Source organism: Centruroides vittatus, unplaced genomic scaffold, assembly GCF_030686945.1.
Source record: "Centruroides vittatus isolate TY-2023 unplaced genomic scaffold, ASM3068694v2 contig_1832, whole genome shotgun sequence".
Taxonomy (NCBI): Eukaryota; Metazoa; Arthropoda; class Arachnida; order Scorpiones; family Buthidae; genus Centruroides; species Centruroides vittatus.
The window spans coordinates 1,684,062-1,709,568 of NW_027121128.1; the positions used below are offsets into that span (position 1 = coordinate 1,684,062).

Below are 25,507 nucleotides of genomic sequence, written 5' to 3' on the forward strand. Positions count from 1 at the left end.
TCGGTGTAAAAATTATCACATTAGACTGACATTTTTAACAGCAAAACAAGATTTTTCTCAAGGTCATAAAGATGCGCACGGACTTATGGACTGACCTGATATATAAAAGCCTTAATCCTGTCCCTCTCCTCCGTGGGGAGGAATTTCGAAAAATTCCTTCTTAGTGTGGGTTCTTGTGACGTACCCTAACTGTGTACCAAATTTCAACTTTCAACTCTTAACTGTTTGGGCTCTGCACTGATTATTATTATTATTATTATTATATTGGGTTAAGTGAGATATACTCGGTTAACACCGGTGGCTGTGTACTATGCCGGACCAAAGTCAAGGCATAGTAACCAAAACAGAAATTAAAGAAGTGTATCAGTGTGTGCGTCTGTATTCAGGAATTTTCTCACAATATGACATGTGCTCAATACAGTGGCCTTCTGTAGTGTGATGTATGTGTTTCTATTCAATTGTAATGTGCCCAGGCTTTTGTGTAGTGTGTGTGGTATGACACCTGTAGAGGAGAGAACAACAGGTACAATAAGCACCCTATCCATCCTCCACAGATGCCTTATTTCCTGGGCAAGTTCTGTGTACTTACTAATTTTTTCCGTGCAAGCATTTTGTATATTGTGAGCGTTTGGAATGGATATGTCTATAATGTATGTGATTTTATTATGTTTGTCAATGAGTGTGATGTCTGGTCTGTTGTGGTAAATTGTTTTATCTGTGATTATGGCTCTGTCGTAGTACATTTTGTGCGTGTTGTTTTCCAATACTGTCTGTGGGATGTATTTGTAGTATGGCTCGTGGATGTCTAATAATTTGTGTTTCTTTGCAAGTTCTTGGTGTATTATATTTGCTACTTGATCATGTCTGTGTAGATAATCTGTCTGTGCCAAGAGCTTGCAACCAGAGGTGATGTGTTGTATAGTTTCTGGCATGATGTGACATTTTCTGCATGTGTCATTTGTGAGTGTTGCATCTTTGAGTATGTGTTTTCTGTAGTTTTTAGTATTTATGACCTGATTCTGTATGGCGATCATGAATCCTTCCGTCTCCCCAAAGAGGAATCCCCGAGCTAACCAGCTGTTTGATGCAGTTTTGTCAACAAAATCCTGGGCCAGATCATAAGGATGCCTGCCATGGAGTGCCTTTCGAGCCCACGATTGCTTAATGGTGTCTATGCTTTTTATATGTTGTGTTGTGTCCATGTGATGTGAGTGTAAGTTTAATGGTGTGTTATTTGAGTCTGCTAGAGTTACTGCTTTATGTAATTGTGATGTTTCTTGTTTAATGTAGAAAAACTCTCGCAGTGACTGTATTTGTTTGTAGTGAAGGTTAACTATGTCAATCAGGCCACGTCCGCCATCTTTACGTAGAAGGGTTAATCTTTCTGTGGCAGATTTAGGATGATGTTGTTTATGCTTAGTAAGTGTAGTTCTTGTTTTCCTTTGGAGTTGCTCAAGATCTGTGCGAGTCCAATGTATAACTCCAAAAGAATATGTGAGTATTGGGATGACATATGTGTTTATTGCTTTAACTGTGTGTTTTGCATTTAACTGTGTTCTGAGAATAGCATTTAACCTACTTTGGTATTCTTTAATTAATCTTTGCTTTATTTGTGCATGTTCTGTTAGTTTGGCCTGTTGGAATCCTAAATACTTGTAGAACTTGCCCTCTTCCATGGATTCAATAATGTCTCCATTTCCAAGTGCAAAATCTTCTTTCTTCAGGATTCCTTTTTCTATGTGAAGTGTTTTGCATTTATCTAGACCAAATTCCATTTGTATGTCCTTGGTGTATGAATGTGTGATTTGTAGGAGTTGATGAAGTTGTTTTTGTGTGGACGCATAAAGTTTTATGTCATCCATGTACATGAGATGTGACAGTGTATACTGTGTTGTTTTTTCATGCCTGATATTGTAGCCATATTGTGTGTTGTTTAACATGTTGGATAATGGGTTCAAGGCTAGGCAGAACCAGAGAGGACTCAAGAAATCTCCTTGAAAAATTCCTCTCCTAATAAAGATTTGGTTTGTTTGTATGGAAGTGTTATGAACCCTGAGATGTAGTGTTGTTCTCCAGTGCTGCATAGTGTTTCGGAAGAATGTAATGAGTGATGGATGTATTTTGTACATGTGTAGAATATGTAGCAGCCAACTGTGTGGAACACTGTCGAATGCTTTTCTGTAGTCTATATATGCCGTGTGTATGTTTCTGTGTTGTTTGTGTGCTTGCCGTAGAATGACTGAATCTATGAGTAACTGTTCTTTGCATCCCCTGTGATTTCTACGGCAACCTTTTTGTTGTTCCGTAAGAATGTCGTGTTCTTCAACATGTTTGTATATTTTGTTTGCGATACAGGATGTCAATAATTTGTAGAGTGTTGGAAGACATGTAATTGGTCTGTATTGTGTGGGGTCTGTGGTATTGTTGTTTTTAGGTTTCATGTAGGTGATGCCCTGAGTAAGAAAATTTGGCATGTCTTGTGGATTGATGATGATGTGTGTTAGATGTTTAGCTAGTTCCTGGTGCAGTGATGTGAACTTTTTGTACCAGAAATTGTGAATGTTGTCTACACCAGGTGTCTTCCAGTTGTGTGTTCTGTTAACCGTGTATTAGAAATCATGTATGTTTATTTCAGCACAGGGCATAGTTGGTATGTTGTGCAAGTTTCTGTTCTCCTCATCAATCCAGCCTGCATCAGCATTGTGCGTGACAGCACTGGACCAAAGAGAAGACCAATATGTTGTGAGTTGTTCTTCTGTTGGTGTGCCACTGTGCTTGTATCAGTGTTTGCTTTGTTATTAATTTGTCTGTAGTTTTTCATTGTTTGTAAATAATTTATTTTGTTGTTTTCGTAGTGTACATGTTTTGTATCATTTCAGTCTACGTGCTTTGGCAGCAAGTTTTTGTTTTAGAGTATCAATGTATTCTGTAATGCGTGTGTTGTGATGTTCGTGTTTTGTGTGTGTTTTTATTTTCTTGAAAATGTTTTTGAGCTGTTTCCTTAATTTGGGTGTTATGTTGTTTTTAGTGTATTGTGTCAGCCTGCCTAATTGCTGTCTAATGTCATTTATTTGTGTTTCTATTCTTCTCTGCCAGGCAGACTTGTGATAGAATTGGTGTTTTCTGTGTATTTGTCTGTGATTGTACTTTCAGTCCATGGTGTGTCACTACTGTGACTGCCCTAGCATAAACTAATGTATGAATGTCTGCGAGTGTAGAAATTGAATGAATGTAGTGTGGTATTAAGTGAGTGTTTACATAATTTAGTGTTTTTCCTACTTCCTTTGACGTGTTGATTTTTGGTATTCGTGGTCTTTGTGTGGGATCTGTGCCTGTATATTTAGTGAGTGTTTCCTGAAATATAAGTGAGAGCGTATTAACTAAATCCATGTCTATGTTATCAGTGATGGATGAGGAAGTGTCTGTAGTATCATTAGTGGTAATTGTTGTAAGTGTGTTATTATCAATGCTTTTTACTGGATTATCCTGACAGGTTACGTGATCTTCATTAATGTTAAATGTTTCTGTCAGCTGATGTATTTGATCAGCAACCTGTTGTTTGATAAGTTCAAGTGTTGTTTGTGGAATAAGGTTGTTGTGTATAATTGTTCTTTTTTGATCAACAACCCTTTGTTCGGTGACAGTGAGGTGAGGATACTGTTGTGTAAATCTATGGTGTAGTTGTTGTCTGTATGCTGTCATGTTTGTTTCAAGTTTTGTGATGGTGTAGTAAGTACAGATGATAAACTCGTTTATTTCTACTGTCCATTTCATCCGTTGGCATGGTTTTCCAGCCTTTGTGGTCTGTGGATGCATTGCCACAGAAACATCAAGGCTGGATTGGTTCCTCACATCTGTTGAGGGCATTGCAGTAGCCATGCTTGAGCCGGTGCTGCTTTCGCCACCATTAACCAAGGGAGACTGTGACCTATTTTTTGAATGTGAACCTCTGCCTAACCCACGAACGCGAACCTTGTTAACCCGGGCGACGTCCGAGCCGGTATCACACTTTGATCTAGTTATTACCATAATAAATATCACTGCAGAATGTGGGTGTGGTCACTCTTAGCTTCATTTCTCCCCATAGACCTTACTGGCATGGGTGTCCCTACTAGGAGCTTGTGCTCCAGCCTGCATTGCCCTATGGATCAGTAAAATTACTGGGCTCTCCCACCACGACCAGGTGGTGACCACGGGAGAGTTATTATTATTATTATTATTATTATTATTATTATTATTATTATTATCATCAACTCGTCTCGATTATGTGTGTTACAGTAAAAACCCGTTTTTAGTGAAAATGCGTTTTAACTAGTTGAAACTAGTTTTTACTGGATGTCATTGTTATAACCCGTTTTGTCTAGTTAAAACTAGAATTTACTGCTGTACATGTTTTGATTTTAAATAAAACTAAAATCAAACATTAACTTTTTAACTTTTAACATTAGTTAAAACTAATTTTAGCTACATAAATATGTTTGGGAAAAATAAATAAAGTGATGATTGGGATTAAAACATTTGTATTATTTAATATGATATTTATTAAAAATATTGGCCACACATCTGTGTTATTAACATTAATTAACCCTTTGTCCCCGAAGGCACCGATCGATCGGTACCCTGGCTTTTTAAGCAAAACTTCGAGGGTACCGATTCATCGTTACTTTAGTAAATATCGATTTTTGTAAAATTTATTAACAGATATAATCTCGTTCGATATGAAGTGAATAAAGTATAATAATTCATTATATTAGTTGATAGCAGTATAAAATTTTGATTTCAAACAAATGTTTGATATAATGTGCGATAATTTCACAACGAATAAACATACATGCATAAGTGTTATATCGAATTGTACAAAACAATATTCTACGTCTTTCTGGCTCAGTGCCAACAAACAACTATGTTACTAGACAATGTTAATTTTCACAAAATGTTACAAATTATCAAGTTTGTGTGTCAGTTCTGATATATATTATTTTTTTCCTTATAAATTTTTCTAATAAAATGCATTGAAAAATATTGTATTTAAAACTAAAGATATTAATAAATGTAAAGTGATTTTTTTCATATAGATATAATGATAATTTGATTTTTGGTGAACTTTTAAAATAATATCGCCTGACTGACCTATATTGCCTTAGGAGGGATCGCAAAATAAACGTAAACAAGATGTTGGGGGAAAAAGATTAAAGCGATACGAAATTCATCATACGCTATAGGAACGTGTTAGCTGAATGACCTTGGTCGAAACAGCTTTTACTAAGCCATTTTGTTAAAACCCGTTTTGTCTAGTTAAAACTAGTTTTAACTCAAATTCATTTTTGACTAGCAGTAAATTAGTTTTAACAATAACATCCAGTAAAAACTAGTTTCAACTAGTTAAAACACGTTTTCACTAGAAACAGGTTTTTACTGTAAAATATATATAGATAACTATGCATTGTATTGTTTTATAATTAGATTATCAGACAGCAAAATGAGAATAATATAAATTATTTATATTTTTAGATTTACAAATTTGGAAGTATTTGGATTTGGATTTATAAATACACTTTTCCAAATAACAAATTTTTTGAATTGAAATGAATTGATACTGAATTTATCAAAAGTTAATTTTTGATGATAATTAACTAATTTAAAAGAACATTAAATTGACGATAAGTGATATCAGCTGCTCTTATTTATATGTATGTATAAATCAAATATAGATGAAAATAATCCAAAAAAAGTTCACAAAGTTTGGTTCTCAATATAAGAGCAATGTAACTTACCACTTGTAAAGAAGAAATTTACGAATAAATATTTCAATACTGCATTTGGTAAAAGTATGTTTAAAATGTAAAAATATATAAAACATTTTATGCACATTTTTATTTTTAAAATTTTCTATTTATTTATTAAAAAAACTAAATTCTTGAAATATGTGATTTATGTATGTTTTACATAATTATGTGCTGTACATTGTGTTAAAACTACATTCATTTAATTCAATTCAATTAATTTAGTAATAAAATAAGAAAAAACTTTTATAAAATCAAAATAAGATATGAAAACAGAAATATATTTTTTATTAATGAAAATGAAAGAGTAAGTTAATAAAATTTCCCACTTTTAATACGATTATTATTTAGTCTTAATAGAAATTTCATGAATTTCATCAAATTAAAAAAAGTTGATAATGATGATGATGACTTCAACAACTTAGAAAATAATTTAATGGAAAAAAAAAACTTAAACTGTGGCTTACACAAAAGCACTTGGCGAATTGGGATTAATTCGGACAGGTGTAATATCGGCATAAGTCTCTTCTAGTGAAAGAATCACATTAACTGAAAAATTATAACTTAAAATTAATAAATACTGTAATAGTTAGTTAAATTAATAAAAACATTGTGAATAAATAGAATTTTTTCACAATTTTTCAAATATTTTTTTCTAATTACTGTTTTAATTAAAATATTATTCATATTTCTGATCAATTTATTATATCACTTTTCTATTAATTTCATTGTTTTATTTTGAAATATGAATTAAAAAAAAAAAAATGTAAACTAATTCATGTGCAAATGAAATTATTAACTAGGAAATGAGAAATTAACTTCAGTATCATATATGAAAAAAATAATGTGTATAAAATAATTTTAACATATTTACATGCTTAAATCATTTAATAAACTGTGATTAAATTTATTAAAATTACTTAATGCATTTATACATCTGGAAAGAAATTGTCTGTTATTTTTATATATAGTATTAACGTAAACATAACTGATTATTCCTTTAATGTATTAATATTTCTAAAATGAAAAATATACCTACCTGCTTCTTGACCATCATCCGCTAGGGAAAGTAGCCGAGGAAGATCTCTATAACTGTCCGGACCAGCTACAATATCCACCGCTTTGTCTGCTTCTAAGAGTTTTGTTTTCAGTCGTTCAGCCATACAGCCTATAATGACATCATCGAAATACATTCTAATATTTTCATAGTTATTTTTCAAATATTTGATAAAAAGACTATTTACATTTAGTAATAAATGGATTTCATCCGCTCAGCAACCCAACCAACAAACCAGCAGAAAAATTATACACTAAGTGCAAACATTTTCACCCGTGTTAAACGAGCATTATCAGGCAACAAACTGCTGAGAAAAACACTGGGGATTGCCCAATAAGATAGAATAACATAGAGTGCCAGTAGCAGTGATTACAGCACCACTTTTTGAAGCTGATTGAAGAGAAGAATGCCATGACAGTTTCAGTGGATTTATAGCGAAGCATACCGTATGAAATAATCATGCCTCATTTTTGTGCCGCTATCAATTGTACCAACAGTTACAGGAAAAGTTCGGGAATTTCATTTCACAAGTAAGTTATAATTATTAATCTTACTCACACTATGCTTTTCTATGTCTAATAAAATATTTAAAGATTAATTTAATAAAAGTAAACAAAAAGTGTCAAACTTGCTTTAAAATGCTGTCTAATTAATAAAAATTTAAATAATAGAATATATTCATTTTATTTTCCAAGGGAATTTCCCCTATATTGGGGGGAATACAGATAGTAATATTAAGTTACATTTTATTTTATGTACATATGTAGGAAAAGACATAATATAGAAACATAGATCAATAAGTTTACATGATTCACCAACGTAACATTAATTGATGTTTTAACAACTCAAAAAATACAAGTTGTCTTAGTCATTCATTTTCTAAATTCAAAGTTGTATTGGTAACCAATTGTTAGATAGTACAGAGAATTTTCTCAGTAAATTTAACAAAAAAGTTGAAAATTTTATAAGCATCTTTTTTATTAATGTTGTTTAGTTTATTTTTAAAGTCAATAGGTGATTTTAAGCAGCATATATTTTTGATATTGCATTTTTCTCGTATATTATTCAAGGGTTGACAGTTTTGTAGAAGGTGAAACACCGAGAAGTCTTCTTGTTGACATAGCAGGCAGTATTTATTTGAAAGATTTATATAAGTGTTATTAATAAAAAGTGAGTATTTATTTAAACGTAGTTGAATTATTAATCGTTTTACATTCAGGTCTACTGGTAGCCATATATAAGGTTGGAACGAAGGAATATTTAAGATATTGGTGTACCAGGGATGATAATTGCTTTGGGTTAAGGAAAGTTGATCTTTATTGATTGATTGAGCGATAGCAGAATTCATCAAAAGAGTGTAACCATATTTCCAGTCCTGAATTGAGTCTGTAAACAATAGTTCCGATATTCCAAAAGAATTTAATATTCTTCGAATTTTATATTGCCATAACTGTTTATTATTGTTATTTTTACTTTGTTTTACCATTTCTTGGTATAATGATTTGATATTGTCGTCACTTTTATAGTTAAATCGGTAGTAAAATTTTATTATTCTTTTTAACAATTGAGGAAAGATCCAGGAACGAGATGTTTCGTGTCGAATGGCATATCCAGGTATAGTATTTTCTAGTTGTAGCAATTTACGTAGGAAATAGATATGCAAAGATTCAAGACTGTAAATGTAGTCCAAGCTCCAAATTGGACTGGCATAATAAATGATAGGACTTATTGTAGTATTATAAAGCTTAAGATGAATATTTAAATTTGACGTTTTCATTGTTGAACATAAAAATAAGAGGTTATCAATTGCCTTTTTGACTCTGACATTTAACTTTGACACTTGATGTTTAAAGGTTAAGTTCCAATCAAATTCTACTCCCAAATACTTGACTTCATTAGTTATTTGTAGCAGAGTGTTTTCGTGGTAAATTTTCAAATCCTTGTTAGCTAGTTTTTTGTTTTTGCGAAATATGACAATGTTGGTTTTTGTAGGATTTATTTCAAGGTAAATTGAGTTGAGATAATGATTAAGTTGATTGATTTTGCGTTGCAGAGATATTTTGTTTGGAGCCAAAATTACTAAGTCGTCAGCGAAAAGGATGTAATGAAAAGAGGTATTGTTTATCTCAATGCCATCTGAGGAATAATTAAAAAGTTGATCAATGTCCCTTAAATAAAAATTAAACAGATATGGTGACAGAGGATCTCCTTGTAGAACACCACGTGAAAGATTTAGAGGAGGAGATATCGAATTACCATGTTTGATTCTAACAGTATAATTACCATATAATTGTTTTATTGAGGAAGTGAATTTGACACTTGCACCATTAGCTTTTAATTTATTTATTAATAGTGGTGTGTAGATTGAGTCAAAGGCTTTTTTAATGTCTATAAATGCGGTGTAGACTTTCCTGTGTTTTTTTAAAAGATGCAGTTGAATTATCATTAATAAGATAAATATAGCAGATTCTGTTCCTTTGTTTTTTGTAAAGGCGTATTGAAATTTGGCTTCTAAATCATTAGTTTTAGTCCATTGTTGAAACCTGTTTGCTATTATGGAGGTAAAACATTTTCTTAACGTTGATAGCAATGCGATAGGTCTATAGTTATTTGGAGATGATTTGTCACCCTTTTTATAAATCATGGTTAGATTAACTGTATTCCAAGATTCAGGAAAAGTAGATGTTTTATACATAGTGTTACATAAATGAAGTAACTTTGATCTAGAGCTATTAGACATTAATTTTAAAAATTTCGTGGGAATATTATCATGACCTGAAGCTGTGTGGCTTTTAGTTTTTTGAATTGCATTATTTAATTCTTCGATTGTAAAATCGGCATCTAGATATTCGTCGTAATCTTTAGCGCTATTTATTGTTAAAGGTTTTAGGTAAATACTTGGGTAACACTGAAAAAAGTTTTTCCAGGTATCAAAGTCAATAGTTGTAGAGATTTCATTTATACAAGGTTTAGGTCGGTATTTCCTTACAGTGGACCAAAAAAATTTATTGTCCTTATTACGTTGAATTAGATTTGATTCGAGCTTTCTAAAATAGTTTTTCTTTTTTGTCTTAATTAGGTTATTATACATTCGTTTAGCATCCTTATAATTATTAAAGTTGATTTCATTTGAATGTAGTCTGAACGTTTTTAGTTTTGCTAATTTTTCCTTTTTCTTATTATGGCAGTCGTAGTCAAACCATCCCTGTTCAGGTTTTTTATGAGGTTTCTTCCTGTCGCTATTCACAGTTATATAATTATTCATTATATTTATCATTAGGTTATATATTTCTTCACTGTTAAATTCTGTAATTTTCGGTATATTATCAAATTGGTTTTCAAATTCATTGGCGTATTTATTTAGTTTATATTGTATACTTATTTTTCCTTCCAAGATATTTTTAGAGTTTTTTTCCATAAAGAATAAGAAAGTTGTTTTTGTGGGAAAGTGATCCAAAATATCAAAATCAAGAACATCAAATCGTAAGCAGTAATCCAATAATAGCTCCGAACACATCGTGTAATCAATAGTTGATTTTCCATTATGAGTTAGGCAGGTATATTCAGCAGGGATATCATTCTTAATCCGTCCGTTTATTATATACATTTTGAGATTTTTTATTATTTCAATTAACTTTTGACCGAGGTTATTTAAGTGCTTATCTTTTGATTGACGGATATTTTGTATTAGAAGGTTGTTGCCAGTATATTCAGAGTCCACTATCTCTGCAATTCTCGCGTTGAAGTCGCCGACTAATAAGCAGTAAGGAGTCATGTAGTGCCAAAGTTCTATTTGTTTAGAAATTTCATTCAATATTAATATGTCTTCAGGTGGATTATATATGAGCATCAAATTCATTAGGTTATTCGTAGTATTATTTAAAGTTGGTTTCATGAATTGAATAAGTAGCAAAATGAAGTTGTTAGATTTTATAAAAATTTAAATAATTAGAAATGTTTTGGATAGAACCTTATACATATCAAATTATGAATTTTAGAGTGGTTATTATCAGTGATAAGTAGGCCTAAATCGGATGATAGTGAAATTTAAAATAAAACTTTTTCTTTGTCAGGTTTCCACTCGCTGATGAATCCCTTCTTAAGAAATGGCTTAACGAACATCTAAAGACCCTATTTCAGAAGCCTGTAAAGAAAAAATTGCAAAGGTAGAATATGAAGTATCAGTCTCATGATCACACATTGTTTGCCATCTCCAAAGAAAGTGCATGAAATGTTAATTTTAACAAGACAGAAATGTGAACGAAAAAGAAACTTAAACGTAGCAGACAGTCTAATAAAAGAAATTCAAAAAACATTATTCAAAGACTCAGAGAAATACTTTCTAAATCTGATGCTATAATGATAGAAAATAACTTGTGATCTATTAAAACATCAGCTGTTTGGTATTGTAGGCAATGAATATCCAGAAGTTAAAAAGTTTGCTTTAACTATTCACTTTTATTCTAGTAAGGCATATGAGTATCTAAGACAGTTTATTAAACTACCTGCTCCTAGTTCTCTAGGAAATGGTCTTCTTATATTGATGATAGTCCTGGCTTTACTGAACAGTCTTTTATAAAAATCAGAGATGAAACTAAAACTTGCTTAATTATTGATGAAATGGCAATTAAAAAGCAAGTTGATGGGGATGGGAAAGAAATAATAGGATATACTGATCTTGGTCATGGAAATCTTAATGCTGATGATACTCTCATGGCAACAGAAGCACTTGTATTTTTAGTTACTGCAGTCAACAAAGACTGGTAAATTCCTGTCGGTTACTGTTTGATTAATGGAATACAAAGTACAGTTAAAGCAAATCTGATAAAACAATATTTAGAGAAATTATATTCAGTTGGTGCTCATGTAATTGCAATAACATGTGATGGATCTGCATCAAATATTTCAATGTATAAAGAATTGGGAATTAACTTTGATGTAGAAAATTTGAAAACTGGTTTTATCATCCTTCAACAGAAGAAATTAAAGTTTATGCATTTCTTAATGCAGCTCATATGTTGAAATTGATGAGGAATCTTAAAGATGGGTGAGAACAATGACAAAATTATTAAATGGCAATATTTTATTCAGTTATATAACTTACAGAATAAAGGTCTTCATGTCTCAAATAAACTAAAATCATATCACATTGAATGGTAGAGGCAAAAAATGAAGGTAAATATAGCAGTACAGACATTAAGTTGATCTTAACTAATGCTTTTATATTTTGTAAAGAAAATTGCATAGAAGGCTTTAATAATGTTAATGCAACTGCTGAATTCACATTGAAAGTAAATGAGATATTTGACCTGCTTAATTCTTGTCATCCAATGGGGAGATGGGCAAAGAGTCCAGTCACAAACAGAAACAAAAACCAATGTTTGAAAATTATTAACAAAGGAATTGATTATTTCAGTGAACTGAATGATTGTAAAAACTGTCCACTTCTTAAAAGAAGATTCCAATAATTAGTCTAATAATTGATTTAAAAAATATAGAACAAATAGCAAATTAATATGTCTGGAGTGAATTTTTTATAATTCGTATTAACTATATGTGTCAAATGGAAAGTATTAAGATTAGAGGGACATAATTAAGACAAATGTTTACAAAAATGATTATATTTAAACAACAGTGATACACATCATTATTTTTTAAATATGATATACAGTATGTGTAATATATTTTGCATTGCACTGTAAAACTTTATGCTTAATATGTATTGTAATGTTGATATGTGTATATTAAAATTAATTTTTATTATTTAATAAAATTATAATTTTTCATTTGTAAAATTTTTCTAAATATCCAGAAAATTTTGCTAAAAACATTGTAATTTTATGAAATAATATAATAGAATTACGATCAATTTTACAGAATATATTTTGATACATTGTATATGTAAAAAAACAACTTTATTGATTTTATCTAAATTGCAAAATATCTTCAGTTATCATTAACGTAAATTTAGTCAATAGATGGAGTCCACTTCAACTGTCATGGCTGCTGCACTTCAATTCGCTTCAGCTGTAGTAACCAGCTTAGCTCTATGTTATTCTATCTCTTTGGAATTGCCGAACAATGTTGACAATGCCTATTAACACGGACAAAACCATTCGCACTTGGTTTATAATTTTGTTGCTGGTTTGTTAGGTTTTTGCAGTGTTTATTAATTTCTAGTTTCAACCAGTTGTAAAATAGTAGTTGTTAACATGAAGAATTTATAAAATTATACAGATTTATAAATTCTTTATATTAAAAAAAATATTCTGTAATTCCTTTGTTAGCAGAAAAACAAACAAAACTGGTTCAGATTAAGTAAAGTTTAGATAATGAGTGTGTAATTAAGACAAAAAGAAATGCATTATATAACAAAATAATTACTGACTTTCCTTTTTATTCAACTTACAATCTAAATCACCTACTGTAATAAAAAAGATTAGATAGAAAAACTTATACTAATGTTAAAGAAATGCAATAAATAATTAAACTCAGTTCGATAAATTTGAAGTTTTTCATAACGATGTTTAAATTTACCTAAAACACCAACTTTTAATGGGAACTTTGATTTTCTCCTTCTTTTCAGTGACTTTAAATAGTCTAGCAGATGCCAGATCTTCTGTTCTGCTCCCTCTCGAATTGCACATGTTACAACAAGAATTACATCAGCCTGAAATTTAAAAATTTCTCATTAACATGGCAAGTTAATTAGTTTTTATAAATAATAAAAATTACTTGAAAAAGTATTCATAAACAAAATTAGATGAAATAATCAAAAAGTAAAAAAGAAAATATAAAAATCAGTTTTTATATTTAATCTTTCTAAAAATTTCTTAAAAGCATATTAGAAACTTCCAAGAAAAATGAAAATAGAAAAAAAAAATAATAAATAAGACAAAATCTACAAAAAATTTCTACTTAATCAATACAGTGGACCTTCGTTATAGCGCTGCTCACTATACCGCACACATGGTTATAGTGCAGGCGATGTTCGCGATACGATAAGCTCAAACACGTTTAAACAGGTCCATGCGGCGTTAGTGAGTAGCGCATTTTATTGTTACTGCATATTGAGTTATTGTGTATGTATTGAGTTTCTGCATGTATTTTGAATAGTGTTTGATTATTGTATGCATGATGAGTAAAAGAAAAGCTTGACATTATTGCTAAAGTAAAGAGGCGAACTGCATTACACCGCGCCGCTCGGTTTAACGCAGTTTACCTTATAACGCGGGTGTTGTTTCCCGCCCGACACACATGTTATATCAGGGGTCCACTGTACACTCAACTCATAAAAACTGTAGAAATAAAAAAATGCACAAGTAAGTTAATTTGCAATAGCAATTTTTAATTGAAATTGTTAAAAAAATTATATTTGTTTTGAATTGTGCTCATGAACAGAGAGAGTGTTTAAGACATGACATACAGGTCAGAAGGTGAGGTGAGGCATACGATCACTGTTCCCAGAAGCTCTTCAATAAATGCGTCTGAGATCGATAATCCCTGTTCTCTCTGTAATGTTGTTTCTTCAATTTAAATGATAATTTTCTCTGCCACTGTTGGGGGCAATACCTCCATACAGAACTACAGTTTAGTAATTTGTTTTCATCGGGGGGCGCTTGTGACGTTCGTCAGTGTTGGTGAGTTTTTGAGTAAGCTGTCATTACTGAACTTTAACGCTTTGGATATGGCTTTTTCTACAAATTGTATCTATTATTAAATGTATAACACTTCCCCCATGGGGGGAATTTCAAAAAATCCCTTCTTAGTGTACATTCTCTTGACGAACTCTATTAAAACACAAAAAACCGCATCTAAAATAGTATAATAGAAGCCAAGTTCTTCACGGTAAGCTTTAATCCTGTCCATCTCCCCCAGTGGGGGGAATTTCAACATGTATATTATATAAAAAGACGTGCGTATTCGAACGTTGTGTCAAAATTTCAAAGGAATCGGTAGGAACAAACAAACGTTATATTTTATTTATATAGATAGATAGAAAATGATCTGCTTTAGTCCATTCTCACAGAAAAGCATAATGCCTCACAGAAAAGCAAACTTAGGTCATCAGAGTTAGCACCATCTGTTGGACATAAAAGCCTTAATCCATATATAAATATATTTTTGAAAGGGGGGAAATGGTGGTCTTCACATATGCCACAAACCTTCGCGTAAGTGTATTAAACAACTTCCCGAAGTTTCATGGCAATCGGATAAATGGTGTGGTAATGCATGAAGGACAAACACACAGACATATCTTCTATATATATAAAAACGAATGTATGTTGATTACAAACATACATTACATACAACTAAAAATTTTTAATATATAGACTATTAAAAAAAAACAATTAAAACTAGTAACTTCTAAATGTAGTTATAGCAATGTACTACAACATAATGTGTATTTTTTATTAATTAATTTATGAAAATTCATAATAATAAAGAAACATCCAGTACAATGACAGTAAAATTTAAATTATTAATTACTATAATTAAATTTCAGTTGAAGAATTAATCTAGCTGATTTATCAGTTGATCGAACAGCAGGAAGACCTTCAAGTCATTACACAAACTAATATTGTATGCTGCATTTTTAAATTTTTTAGATATATACAGGAAATTTAATATTATTCAGAACAAATGCTCTAAATTTATGAATACAATACACATACAAGGTACTGTATGTCTATTAAGTTTGAAGACTGAACTTAAAGTGGTTTGTTTCTTGGCATATGTGTTCAGCATTCAAAATGTCAAGGATGAGGGAGTCCCTGTCATTTCTGTTTACAACTTTTATTTTTATACCATTTGTTTTATTTATCAAGATTATGGCAAAAGAGAAAATGTAAAATAAGAAACATTAAAATTATAAATAAATTTTATATGAAAATATATTTTAATATACCTACATTCATCTGAATCACACTTTGCTTTTAATGATCAACTTACTAAAGGAGGAAAAGATTTTTACTACATAGGATTGACATACAGAATGCTATAGCAGCATGTTAAGGAGCACTATAACTATACAGAAGAACAAAGTGCTATTACATTGATGCAATGGGCATTAGATAAGAAGGTCCAGGTTGATTGAAGAAACCTTATAACCATTAAAAAATGGGCAGATAAGCAAATGATCCAATTAATGGAGCAAGCAGTGCTACATATATCTTTTCACAAGCAAGCTTAGAATTATTAATGCCCATGACTTCTTTGTCTAGTAGATAGACTGCTATTTTGACTTTTATACTATTATTTTTTTATTGAAAAAGTCCTTTCCAACTTTATCTATAGGAAGCGTCGATATATGGGGAATGTTTGTTGAAGGTCATGTAGTATGAGTAGCCGAAAGTCCACATTTAATGTTGTAGTGTGTTCTATTTAATTGAATTTATGTATAATTTGTGGTTTTAATTTATTTTGATTTTACTTCGTTTTATCAATTTCTGAATAATTATAACTTTCCTTGTAATTTTAAACTTGAAAATGTTTGAACATAGAGATGTTCTCTTTCAAATGCATTCATTCTAACGTGCTTGCTAATTTTCACAGCTGGTGACATTCTCATAAAAAAACAAAAATGTTACTGAAGAAAAATTTAATTTTGTTTCCAGAATTAAGCATTTTTTCTCATTATTATGCTTATAATTTTAAATTCTTATTAAAGTAGAGATAATTATATAAAAAGAAATTATTTTGCACAGAACAAAGAAACCTTTCGCCATTAAATAAATACACGTACACAATTCATATACTCATATGACATTAACATAACTAATGAACTGAGCTATGATTAGTTGTAGAAAATACATCTCTATCACCTAAGCTGTAAAAGGTGATTTTTACTCTACTTTTGTAATGTGACAAAAAGTGGCAACATTTCAACATTTCTGGCAACAAACGTCGACAGAAATGCATTACCTTTCCATTCTGTGTCACGTATGTGCATCCATCTTCACATCTGTACAGGTTCTTGGTTTTCAAAAATTGACTGAAATTGTCTCACTTTCAAAGAAAATTTTAATTTGAAGAACAGAACCTCAACTATCTGGTGAACCCAAATTGATCACTTCCTGTTCCACATTAAAATTTGTTTTGAAGGGAAGCAATTTTTAATTTCTGAAAACCAAAAGGATGTATGGAGGTAACTAAACAGCATTCCAAAAAGATCATTTTATGAGAGTATATGTAAATTATTACTATGAGCAAAAATCTGTATAGGTAAGAGAGGAGTGTATTTTGAAGACTGATACTAAATTGAATCATCTCTGCCAAAAACTTTTTCTAAACAAATTCAGTCCTCGAAATTAGTAGACACGCCTTTATAAATCAAAGTATATGTAGATTCAAATTTATATTATATTTAAACAATTTTATCAATACTTACAAATTCTTTGCTATCAACTTTACAATATCCAGCCTTTTCCAATATTGCCCACACAATTTCTGTATCATTTACATTCATCTGGCAACCATAAGTTTGTATATAAACTGTAAAATTTAAATATTAGTCATAAAAATTATATATTTTCATGGTATAAAACTTAAACAAGAAATTAGTAATGCATGAAAATTAATTAATGCTTATTGCTTTATTAATATGATATATATTTTAGAATTCAGAACACATTATATCATAAAATAAAGTAATAAAAACTAAAAAATCATTAAATGCTTTTGAATTTGCACATTTAACTTCAAGAGTCAAATGAAGTAATTTCAAATGCCTATCAAATTTAGGTTAAATGCTCAAATCATTTTGGCAAATACCAAATAGATAAGATACTAAAAGCACAGACAGTCACTTTGAGGAATCCATGTTTGAATCCAGGTTGGCTCAATTCTCAACAGTGGATTGACAAAATACATCAGACTGTCCCTTACTACCTAAATATTGTAATGCCCATAATGGATTTGCCCATGATGGGTATTGAGATGGGGATATCCAGGTGTGGAAAAGGATCCTGGTAATATCTACAGAATGGAAGAGTTTTAAAAAAATCTGTTAGTTTTGATATATTAGTTTTCTAATGAGGTGGACCACTTTTGTATATTTAAATTATATTGTGTTGAGTAAAATGGACATATTTATACCTATTAAAATATAAAAATTTACCAATTCTTATTCTTCAGAATCACTCCTGTTCTCTTAATCTTATAGAGCTAGTGGAAGGAATGGCGAAACTAGATCAAGGTGCCTCTACCAACGACGCCAGGTAACAGAATCGGGGCTACAAAGGCGGCACCAGTGTTGTTCCACCTAGTACTTTTGAACTAATCTAGTACCTTTTTACTTATTCCAGTACCAAAATACCCAACACCATTTTCCTAGTACCATTCATGAAATCCTAATATCTTTCCTTTCAATTTAGTACCTTTCAAAACATTCATTTTTATTTTACTTTGACAGTAAATAGATGTTTTTATCACTTCCTCATTCAAACTGCAGCAGTTGAACGTATTTTTTTGCAATTAAATTTAATAAAAACTAAACTACAAAGTCGAGTTCTTACCGATTCCTGTGAAGCAATGTTATTAGCAAAGGAGCTACTTAAAAGCAATAATAAAATGTTACACTTGAAAACCATCATCTGCTTCAACCATACAAAAACATTCTAGTGAGGAAGATTCTGATGATGATGATCTTACCGGTGATTTTTCAATGTGATAATTTTAAAGTTTAGTACCTCATGTTCATTACTTTTGTTTCAACATTTTGTTCATTTGATTGTTGTGGAGGAATAATAGCATTCTTGCAATATATGAATTTATCCTGTATGAATTTTGTATGTTACATGTAACCTATATATATATATATATTTAATAACTATATATATTTTAATAAATAGAAATTTAATAAATTATAAATTTATATATTATTTATAAGTATATTTTTAAAAATAATATATAATATAAATACACATTCAGCAGTTTCAAAGTAATGCCTGCATTAGTCAATACAATCACTTCTCGACTTACGACAGGGTTCGTTTCTGCAACTTCAGACGTCAGTCGAAATGGTCATAAGTCGAGAAGTGACTGTACTTAACAACAAAACAGTTAGCCATCTTACACAGACACACGCAAAGGGTAACTAACTGCAGAACAAAACTAAAGATGAACACAATCAATCGCAAGATATATATTTGACAAAAACTATAAAAAATTGATACATTTTTAAAATTTTTCGTTGTAAGTGTGAATGGTCATAAGTTGAGGTGGTCGTAACTCGAGAAGTGACTGTAGATCATTTTGACTTAATGTATTAATTCTGCATGTATGTATGTCATATTATCAATATTAATATCGATTTTTTTAAAAATACTATCACACATTACTGGTTAACTTTGTACCTGGCAGCGCAATAATATAGGTAACATTACAACTGACCACACAACAGTTATTTTTTGAAGTTTTGTATGGCAGAAAGCTGTGGTTCATTATCACAGGAAGCAAACAAGCACCGCATTTCTCCGACAGAGGGCGCTCAAGATGGCTGCCGAAACAGGTAAGGAACCGACCATGTGTTTGTTCAATGCCTGAGCCGATTCAGTTTCCATCGGTGACGACTACTGCGATGACCAAATGGAGAACAAATCATTGAATTTGTCAAATTCTAGAGTGTATCGGCGACAGGAAACGTTTTGTAGAAGGTGAAGCCGTTTTGGATGCTGGACACATTGTATTTTGTGGATTAAACTCTAACAGCAACACTGAAAGTTCATGTTGTTGCTTTAGTGTTTCAATCTCAGATATTGTTGTTTTAATACATCTCAATTACGGGGAGAATGCACGTGCAAAGCAGGGCTGTCTGGTTTTTGTAAACATGTAATAGACGAGCATAATACTAAAATGAAAACAAAAAATGTAAATTAACTTAACTTTCCAGTCAAATTTTTAAAAATTCTTAATTGAAAATATATCTCAACAGGTAAATTTTCTATCTTCATATACATATTTTCTTTCCGATCTGCATACAAAAACAATTTTTCGACAGGCGTGTCCATTTACAAAAAGAAAATTAGACATTTTTTTTCTTTTTATGTGGACGGCTTCAGATTTTCAAAAGAATAATTTTCAAACTTGAATTTGAATATTACCGCTACGTCATGACTACATAAGAATTATTATTTAAAAATAAAATAAAAGACTATCGTCTGTAGAATTAAAACACTTCTCACCTGTTACACGTTAACAGGTGAGAAGTGTTTAAATATTTTAAGCAGTATACACCATGTTCCAATATAAAAACATAGTTTTATTTATCATAATAGTTATGTTCAGTGTTGTTGTTAGAGTTTAATCTAGAGACATTTCAGAATCAGTGAAAATGGGACCTAAAAGTGATCAAACTTTGGTTACTTTCAGAATTTATTTCTTTATTGATTCAGAAATTGGCAATATTATATTGGATTGTTAATAAAATTGCTCTATTCAAAGATTGATTCAATAATAAAATATTAAAAACAGACAAAACTGGGAGTCCGGTCATCCTAAAATAAGGGACAAACATGAATAAAATGTAGTAATCTCAAGCAGAGGTGTCATACAATAAGTCCAAAATCTTCAACAGACATTTTAAAAAATCAATAAACTGACTATTTTCCATCAAATTTGATCAGTTAATAGATACATAAATATACAAAAGATTTTAAATTCATATTTTTCTTATATTTCTGCATATCTCTTCCATTTGTATTTAATTCAATAAATAAAACCTGCTTATTATTTATATCGAATTACCTTTTCTATTTGTTCCATCAACAGTTTGAGAATCAACGTAAGGATGGAGGCTTTCATTTACTATTGATAATTCTTTATTCTTTAAATCGTTTGTTTCAAGAAAATCTTGCAATGAAGGGCCACTGCAAAGTTTTTTATGAAAATCATCATCTACATTCGATTTAGTCGAGTACAAACAAGATGCAAAATGCACACATCTACTGTTATAGAATACCCTCCGACGCAAACATTGCATAAGATAATCTAAATTCCTATAACTTAATCGAATATGATTCATTCTTGATGATAATTATACTTGTCCCATTCGCTGTTACTTTAAATCTTCATATACTCGAATACCACGCACACCAATACTGGAGGCTGCCATCTTGAATAGGATAACGCCATCTGTCGTCAAATATATATTATATATTACATAAAAATTATTCCTGATAAAAATTTTAATTATAATCAATTGAATTACAAAAAAATACGTAGTTATGCATTTAATAAGTTTGTATCCATCTTTTTAACATGCTACATGCAAAATTTGAACTTCAAGTGATTTAGAATACTTTTGCTTGGTGTGAATTTTAAAAAAGTACTGCACATTTATATATTATCATATAGTATTATCTGTATGAAAAATCATGAAAGAAAACTAAATTCTATTTATTTTTAATGATTTTGAAAAATATCTTATATTTTTAATTTAAATAATTTTTGTTTTACAAATGTTGTAAAGCAGTGGTTCTCAAAACATGATTCCTGGTTCACTGGGTCTACAGACTGTCTTAGTTGTACAATTCTATGTTGTTTAGCTAAAAAAATAACAATAACTAATAATAATAATTTCATGTCTTGCATCTTTTACATTAGGATACCAGATTGGCAAATATTCTGGCCCACAGTTTATCATTATCTACTTGTTGCTTAAGTTCCAAAATCCAACTTGTCAATACTTATCCATTAATGCAGTAGTAATAAATTAAAATGTTTTAGAACATTCTAAGTTCTAAAATTGTCTAAATTATTTGTAATTTAGGAATATGACATATTTTAATATCTAAAAACTTAATTCATTAGAAATATATATTTTTACATTATACAGTATATAATTTATCAATTAATAAAAACACTAAATAGTTTTTTTCATTATTTGTAACATTTCTAAAAGTTTCTTACGTATTATATATATACATATAGGTACACACACACGTACACACACTGAAAATAAAATATTTTGCTTATTTGGCAAATTATTGGAATGCAAAAAAATAATCTAGCACAGCTTTTCTTAAAAATCATCATATTGTTCAATTTTTTACATCAGAAAGTATTTCAATTTATTGCTTTCAAGCAGTTACATCTTCAGTTTCTTTTATTTCATCACAAAAATTCTTATCAAATTCTTCTTTTGTAATGCGCCCTTTTTTAAACTTCTTCATCAATCTGGTATCTAGCGCAAGTTCTTCTAAATCATTATCAGTGAACTGATGAGAACTCTTTCTTTTAAGTGCTCTTTTTGCTTTTTTCTCTTTTTTTAACTTAATTTTTTCTTTTTTCTTTGACCAAGAGCCTTTATTTGGATTGTGTTTTTTTTTGTTAGGCCATGTTCCTGTTGCTCTATACTGTTCTAAATTTCTCTGTCTCTCATCTTCTTTTTCCTTATCTTTGTAAGGAATTGAATTAAAATCAATACTTGTCTGCTGAAAATTTTCAACACGTTTACCTTTCAACTCGGGCATTCGTGGCAATTTTAGCAACCCGAATCCTTGTGCTAATTTACCAAAATCTAAATCTCTAATTTGAAACAATAAATTACACTCGTGCTTGGCATAAGCTTGTACATATGAGACAAAGGCTCTCATTCCTTTATCAAAAAAATCTCTATCCTTCATTGCATACTTTCTTACTTTAGGTAATATATCTTGTAAGATTTCAATTAATTTTATTTCTTCAACTACAACATTTTGATTTAACTTTAAAAAGTTAATATAAGTATCTTCTGTAGGTAACAACAAAAGTAGAGCATTTCCCATATTTCCTATTCTTGCAGTTCTTCCACAGCGATGAACAAAAGCACTAGCAGAACTTGGAGGATCATACTGTATCACCCAATTTATATCTGGAATATCAACTCCACGAGCCATAATATCAGTACAGATTAATACACCATTGTCTCTTTTCCTAAATTCATTAAATATTTTCTGTCTTTTATTTCTCATTTTCCCATGAATACTTTGTACATTTATATTTTTCAGATGATGAGTTAGAATTGTTGAAAAATAATCAACACAAGCACATGTACTAAAAAATACAAGATGTTTCTCTGCTGGCCTGTTTTTTAAGAAATTTACTAACCAGTTTAATTTTGAATCTGCTTCACAGATTTTATAATAATTACTCAATGTGGAAGGAGTTCGTTGATCATTTCCCAAAGAAGATTTTTCTTTCACTGCAATCCAAACAGGATTTCTCAAACCAGCTCGAACTAAATCTTTAACTTCTTTAGTCTGAGTAGCAGAAAACAAACCAGTTCGCCTCTGTTTTGGCAAATAACTCAATATGTCATTTATACTTGATTCAAATCCTAGATCAAGTAACCGATCAGCTTCATCCAATATCAAAACTTCTAGGGTTTTTACATTTGCAGCAAAATTAAACGTATCAGTCTTCCTTGTAAATATATCCATAATTCGACCGGGTGTAGATATGATAATATTACCTCCATTTTCTTGAAATTTATTTATGTCTACTGTTGGTTTATATCCACCAGTTAATAACATATACGTGAACTGAGGGACGTACTTCAGAAAATGTTCAAGGACTTCTGCAGTTTGTGTAGCAAGTTCTCTCGTTGGTGATATTACTATAGCACCGACATCTTTCTTCTTTAGGGAAGTTTTACGTAATAAAATTTCTAAGAGAGGTATAACGAATGCTAATGTCTTCCCACTGCCTGTCACTGCTTCAACAACAACATCTTTATTTGCGAGAAAAAGCGGGATGCATGCTGCTTGTACTGGAGTCATCGCTTTAAATCCAAGATCTTTAATGGCATCTTGAATTTCTGCATTTACTTTAATACATTTCCAGCTTCTTTCTATGTTATTATCGCCGGCCATGATTAGATTCCTTTTTATAAAATTATTTAACATACATAATCAAAGTAACCACATGCTAAAAAACCATTACAGTACAACCCACGTGGTAAGAATGTCAAATTTCTCCACTGTGAACATATTTTACTAGCCAAAAACTGGCACCACATTTTTTAAAATAAAAATCAATTAAATTGAAAATTTTTTTAATTGTTAACTATAATTAACATTTTAAAATTATTTAAATATATATATGTGCATATAAAAATTCAAAAACGACAATAAAAGTTTGTATGTAATTCATGTTTTCATCATTCAATATAGCCTACTTTCATCCATTAAAATATAAATGCTACATATATTACTTTCATAGTAAGAGATTTGTCGAGAATAGCATTATCTCTGATATTATATATAAAAATTAAATAAATATATATAATAATAAAAATTATCACATGAATTCACATCCATATACATTTTTTATTTCATTATTTATTTTCATTTTTGACTCTCCTCCCTAAGTGCAATAAAAGCCATTTTAATTTTACCATTCATGGATTCGACCAAACGTACATTGCAAAAGGACGAGTGGTAAAATATGGGTCCTGACATTCTGGGACAGACCGCACCTGTATAATCTCCTGATATCCCGATCCGAACTCGAACCCGGATTCTCAGAGCGGCAGGCTGAATACGTTTACTGTTTACTAAAATATAAGTAAAGTTCCACTCAAAAAATCTGTTCAGATTGTTAGAATATACCGGTTTTCCCGCAATACTTACGGTTCGAATAATACACAACGTAGATTAGACCCGCAGGCTGAATAAACCCACATCCCAGTAGCACTTAGTGTCCCTGAGAGAATGGAGAGGTGTCGGTATAAAGACCATTTTGGACTCTCTCTTTCGGAAATCCAGCTAATATATATAACAAATAACATAATGATATTGAAGTAGAAAAATAATCTGGTGCCTGGCCAACGGACTGGCCATGTAAACTCTTCAGAGTTTTCTTCACGTTTTTAACACATAAATAGGGGACAGTTTTCCATAAAAGACATTCCAGGAAGCATCCTTCCTTGGCAGATTGTCCATGTGTCGCGTTGCGGTAACTAAATAAACCAACTCAAACTTAATATTTGGGTTGGTTTTACATGTGTTGATGTGAGTGGCTGCAGGGGATGTTAACAACCCCTGCAGCCACTCGCATCAACACATAGAAAAACTAATTTTGACAAAATAAACCCACCCTTTCAAATAGTTCCACTAACTTGAATAAATCCACAGCTCAAACGGATTTAAAATAAATATATACCTACAATGGATTAAATCGCATTTCTTGTGTTGCTTATCATTTGTGGATACAGGCAAGAAGAATAACTGAATAAGTTTTATTCACAGTTTAGACGAAAAGTAAAATTTAATCATTTTGAAATGTCTAAATTTTACTTTACTGTTGATGTTATTCTGAAATAGTGAAAACTTCATACATTCAAGCATAAACCATTATCACAAGCAGGATCGGATTTACACGTGAGCTAAATAAATTAAGCAGGGCTAAACTTAAACATATTTGTGGCCTTAAGCTGTAACATATATCAAGCCCTTCTTCTCCGCCAAATGATAATACGTGTAAAAACGTGAGGCCTTAAATTGTAGATTCGTAACGCGAAGTCTTAAGCTGCAACTAGTTTGGCTTGTGTAAATCCGGACTTGGCCTTACGCTACAATCTTCATGTGGTTTAAATTTATTACTAACTTATGTGTGGAGGAAGAGCCTTTTATATATTATAGCTTAGAGTCAGGGACTAGTCATAGCTACTGCATACACTAAACTA

General features: G+C 30.7%; 2 protein-coding genes across 2 annotated transcripts in view; both read right to left on the minus strand.

The window, feature by feature from the left end:
* Positions 1 to 20,951, minus strand: part of LOC136969959 (mitochondrial tRNA methylthiotransferase CDK5RAP1) — a 40,213-nt gene extending 19,262 nt beyond the window's left edge. Inside the window, exons 1-5 of the mRNA XM_067264308.1 lie at positions 20,587 to 20,951; positions 17,231 to 17,334; positions 13,378 to 13,510; positions 6,823 to 6,951; positions 6,251 to 6,332 (exon numbers count right to left, since the gene is read on the minus strand). Of these exons, the coding sequence (XP_067120409.1) occupies positions 6,251 to 6,332; positions 6,823 to 6,951; positions 13,378 to 13,510; positions 17,231 to 17,334; positions 20,587 to 20,863 (725 nt within the window). The 5' untranslated portion in view covers positions 20,864 to 20,951. The remainder of the gene's footprint in view (positions 1 to 6,250; positions 6,333 to 6,822; positions 6,952 to 13,377; positions 13,511 to 17,230; positions 17,335 to 20,586) is intronic.
* Positions 20,952 to 21,791: 840 nt separating this feature from the next.
* On the minus strand, positions 21,792 to 23,750 carry LOC136969958 (ATP-dependent RNA helicase DDX55). The gene has a single exon (XM_067264307.1). The coding sequence runs from the start codon at positions 23,724 to 23,726 to the stop codon at positions 21,921 to 21,923; it is 1,806 nt and encodes a 601-aa protein (XP_067120408.1). The 5' UTR covers positions 23,727 to 23,750; the 3' UTR covers positions 21,792 to 21,920.
* Between the last annotated feature and the right edge of the window lie 1,757 nt (positions 23,751 to 25,507).

Coding starts and splice junctions, on each gene's coding strand:
- LOC136969958 (XM_067264307.1), bottom strand. CDS start 23,726: ATGTTAAATAATTTTATAAAAAGGAATCTAATCATGGCCGGCGATAAT.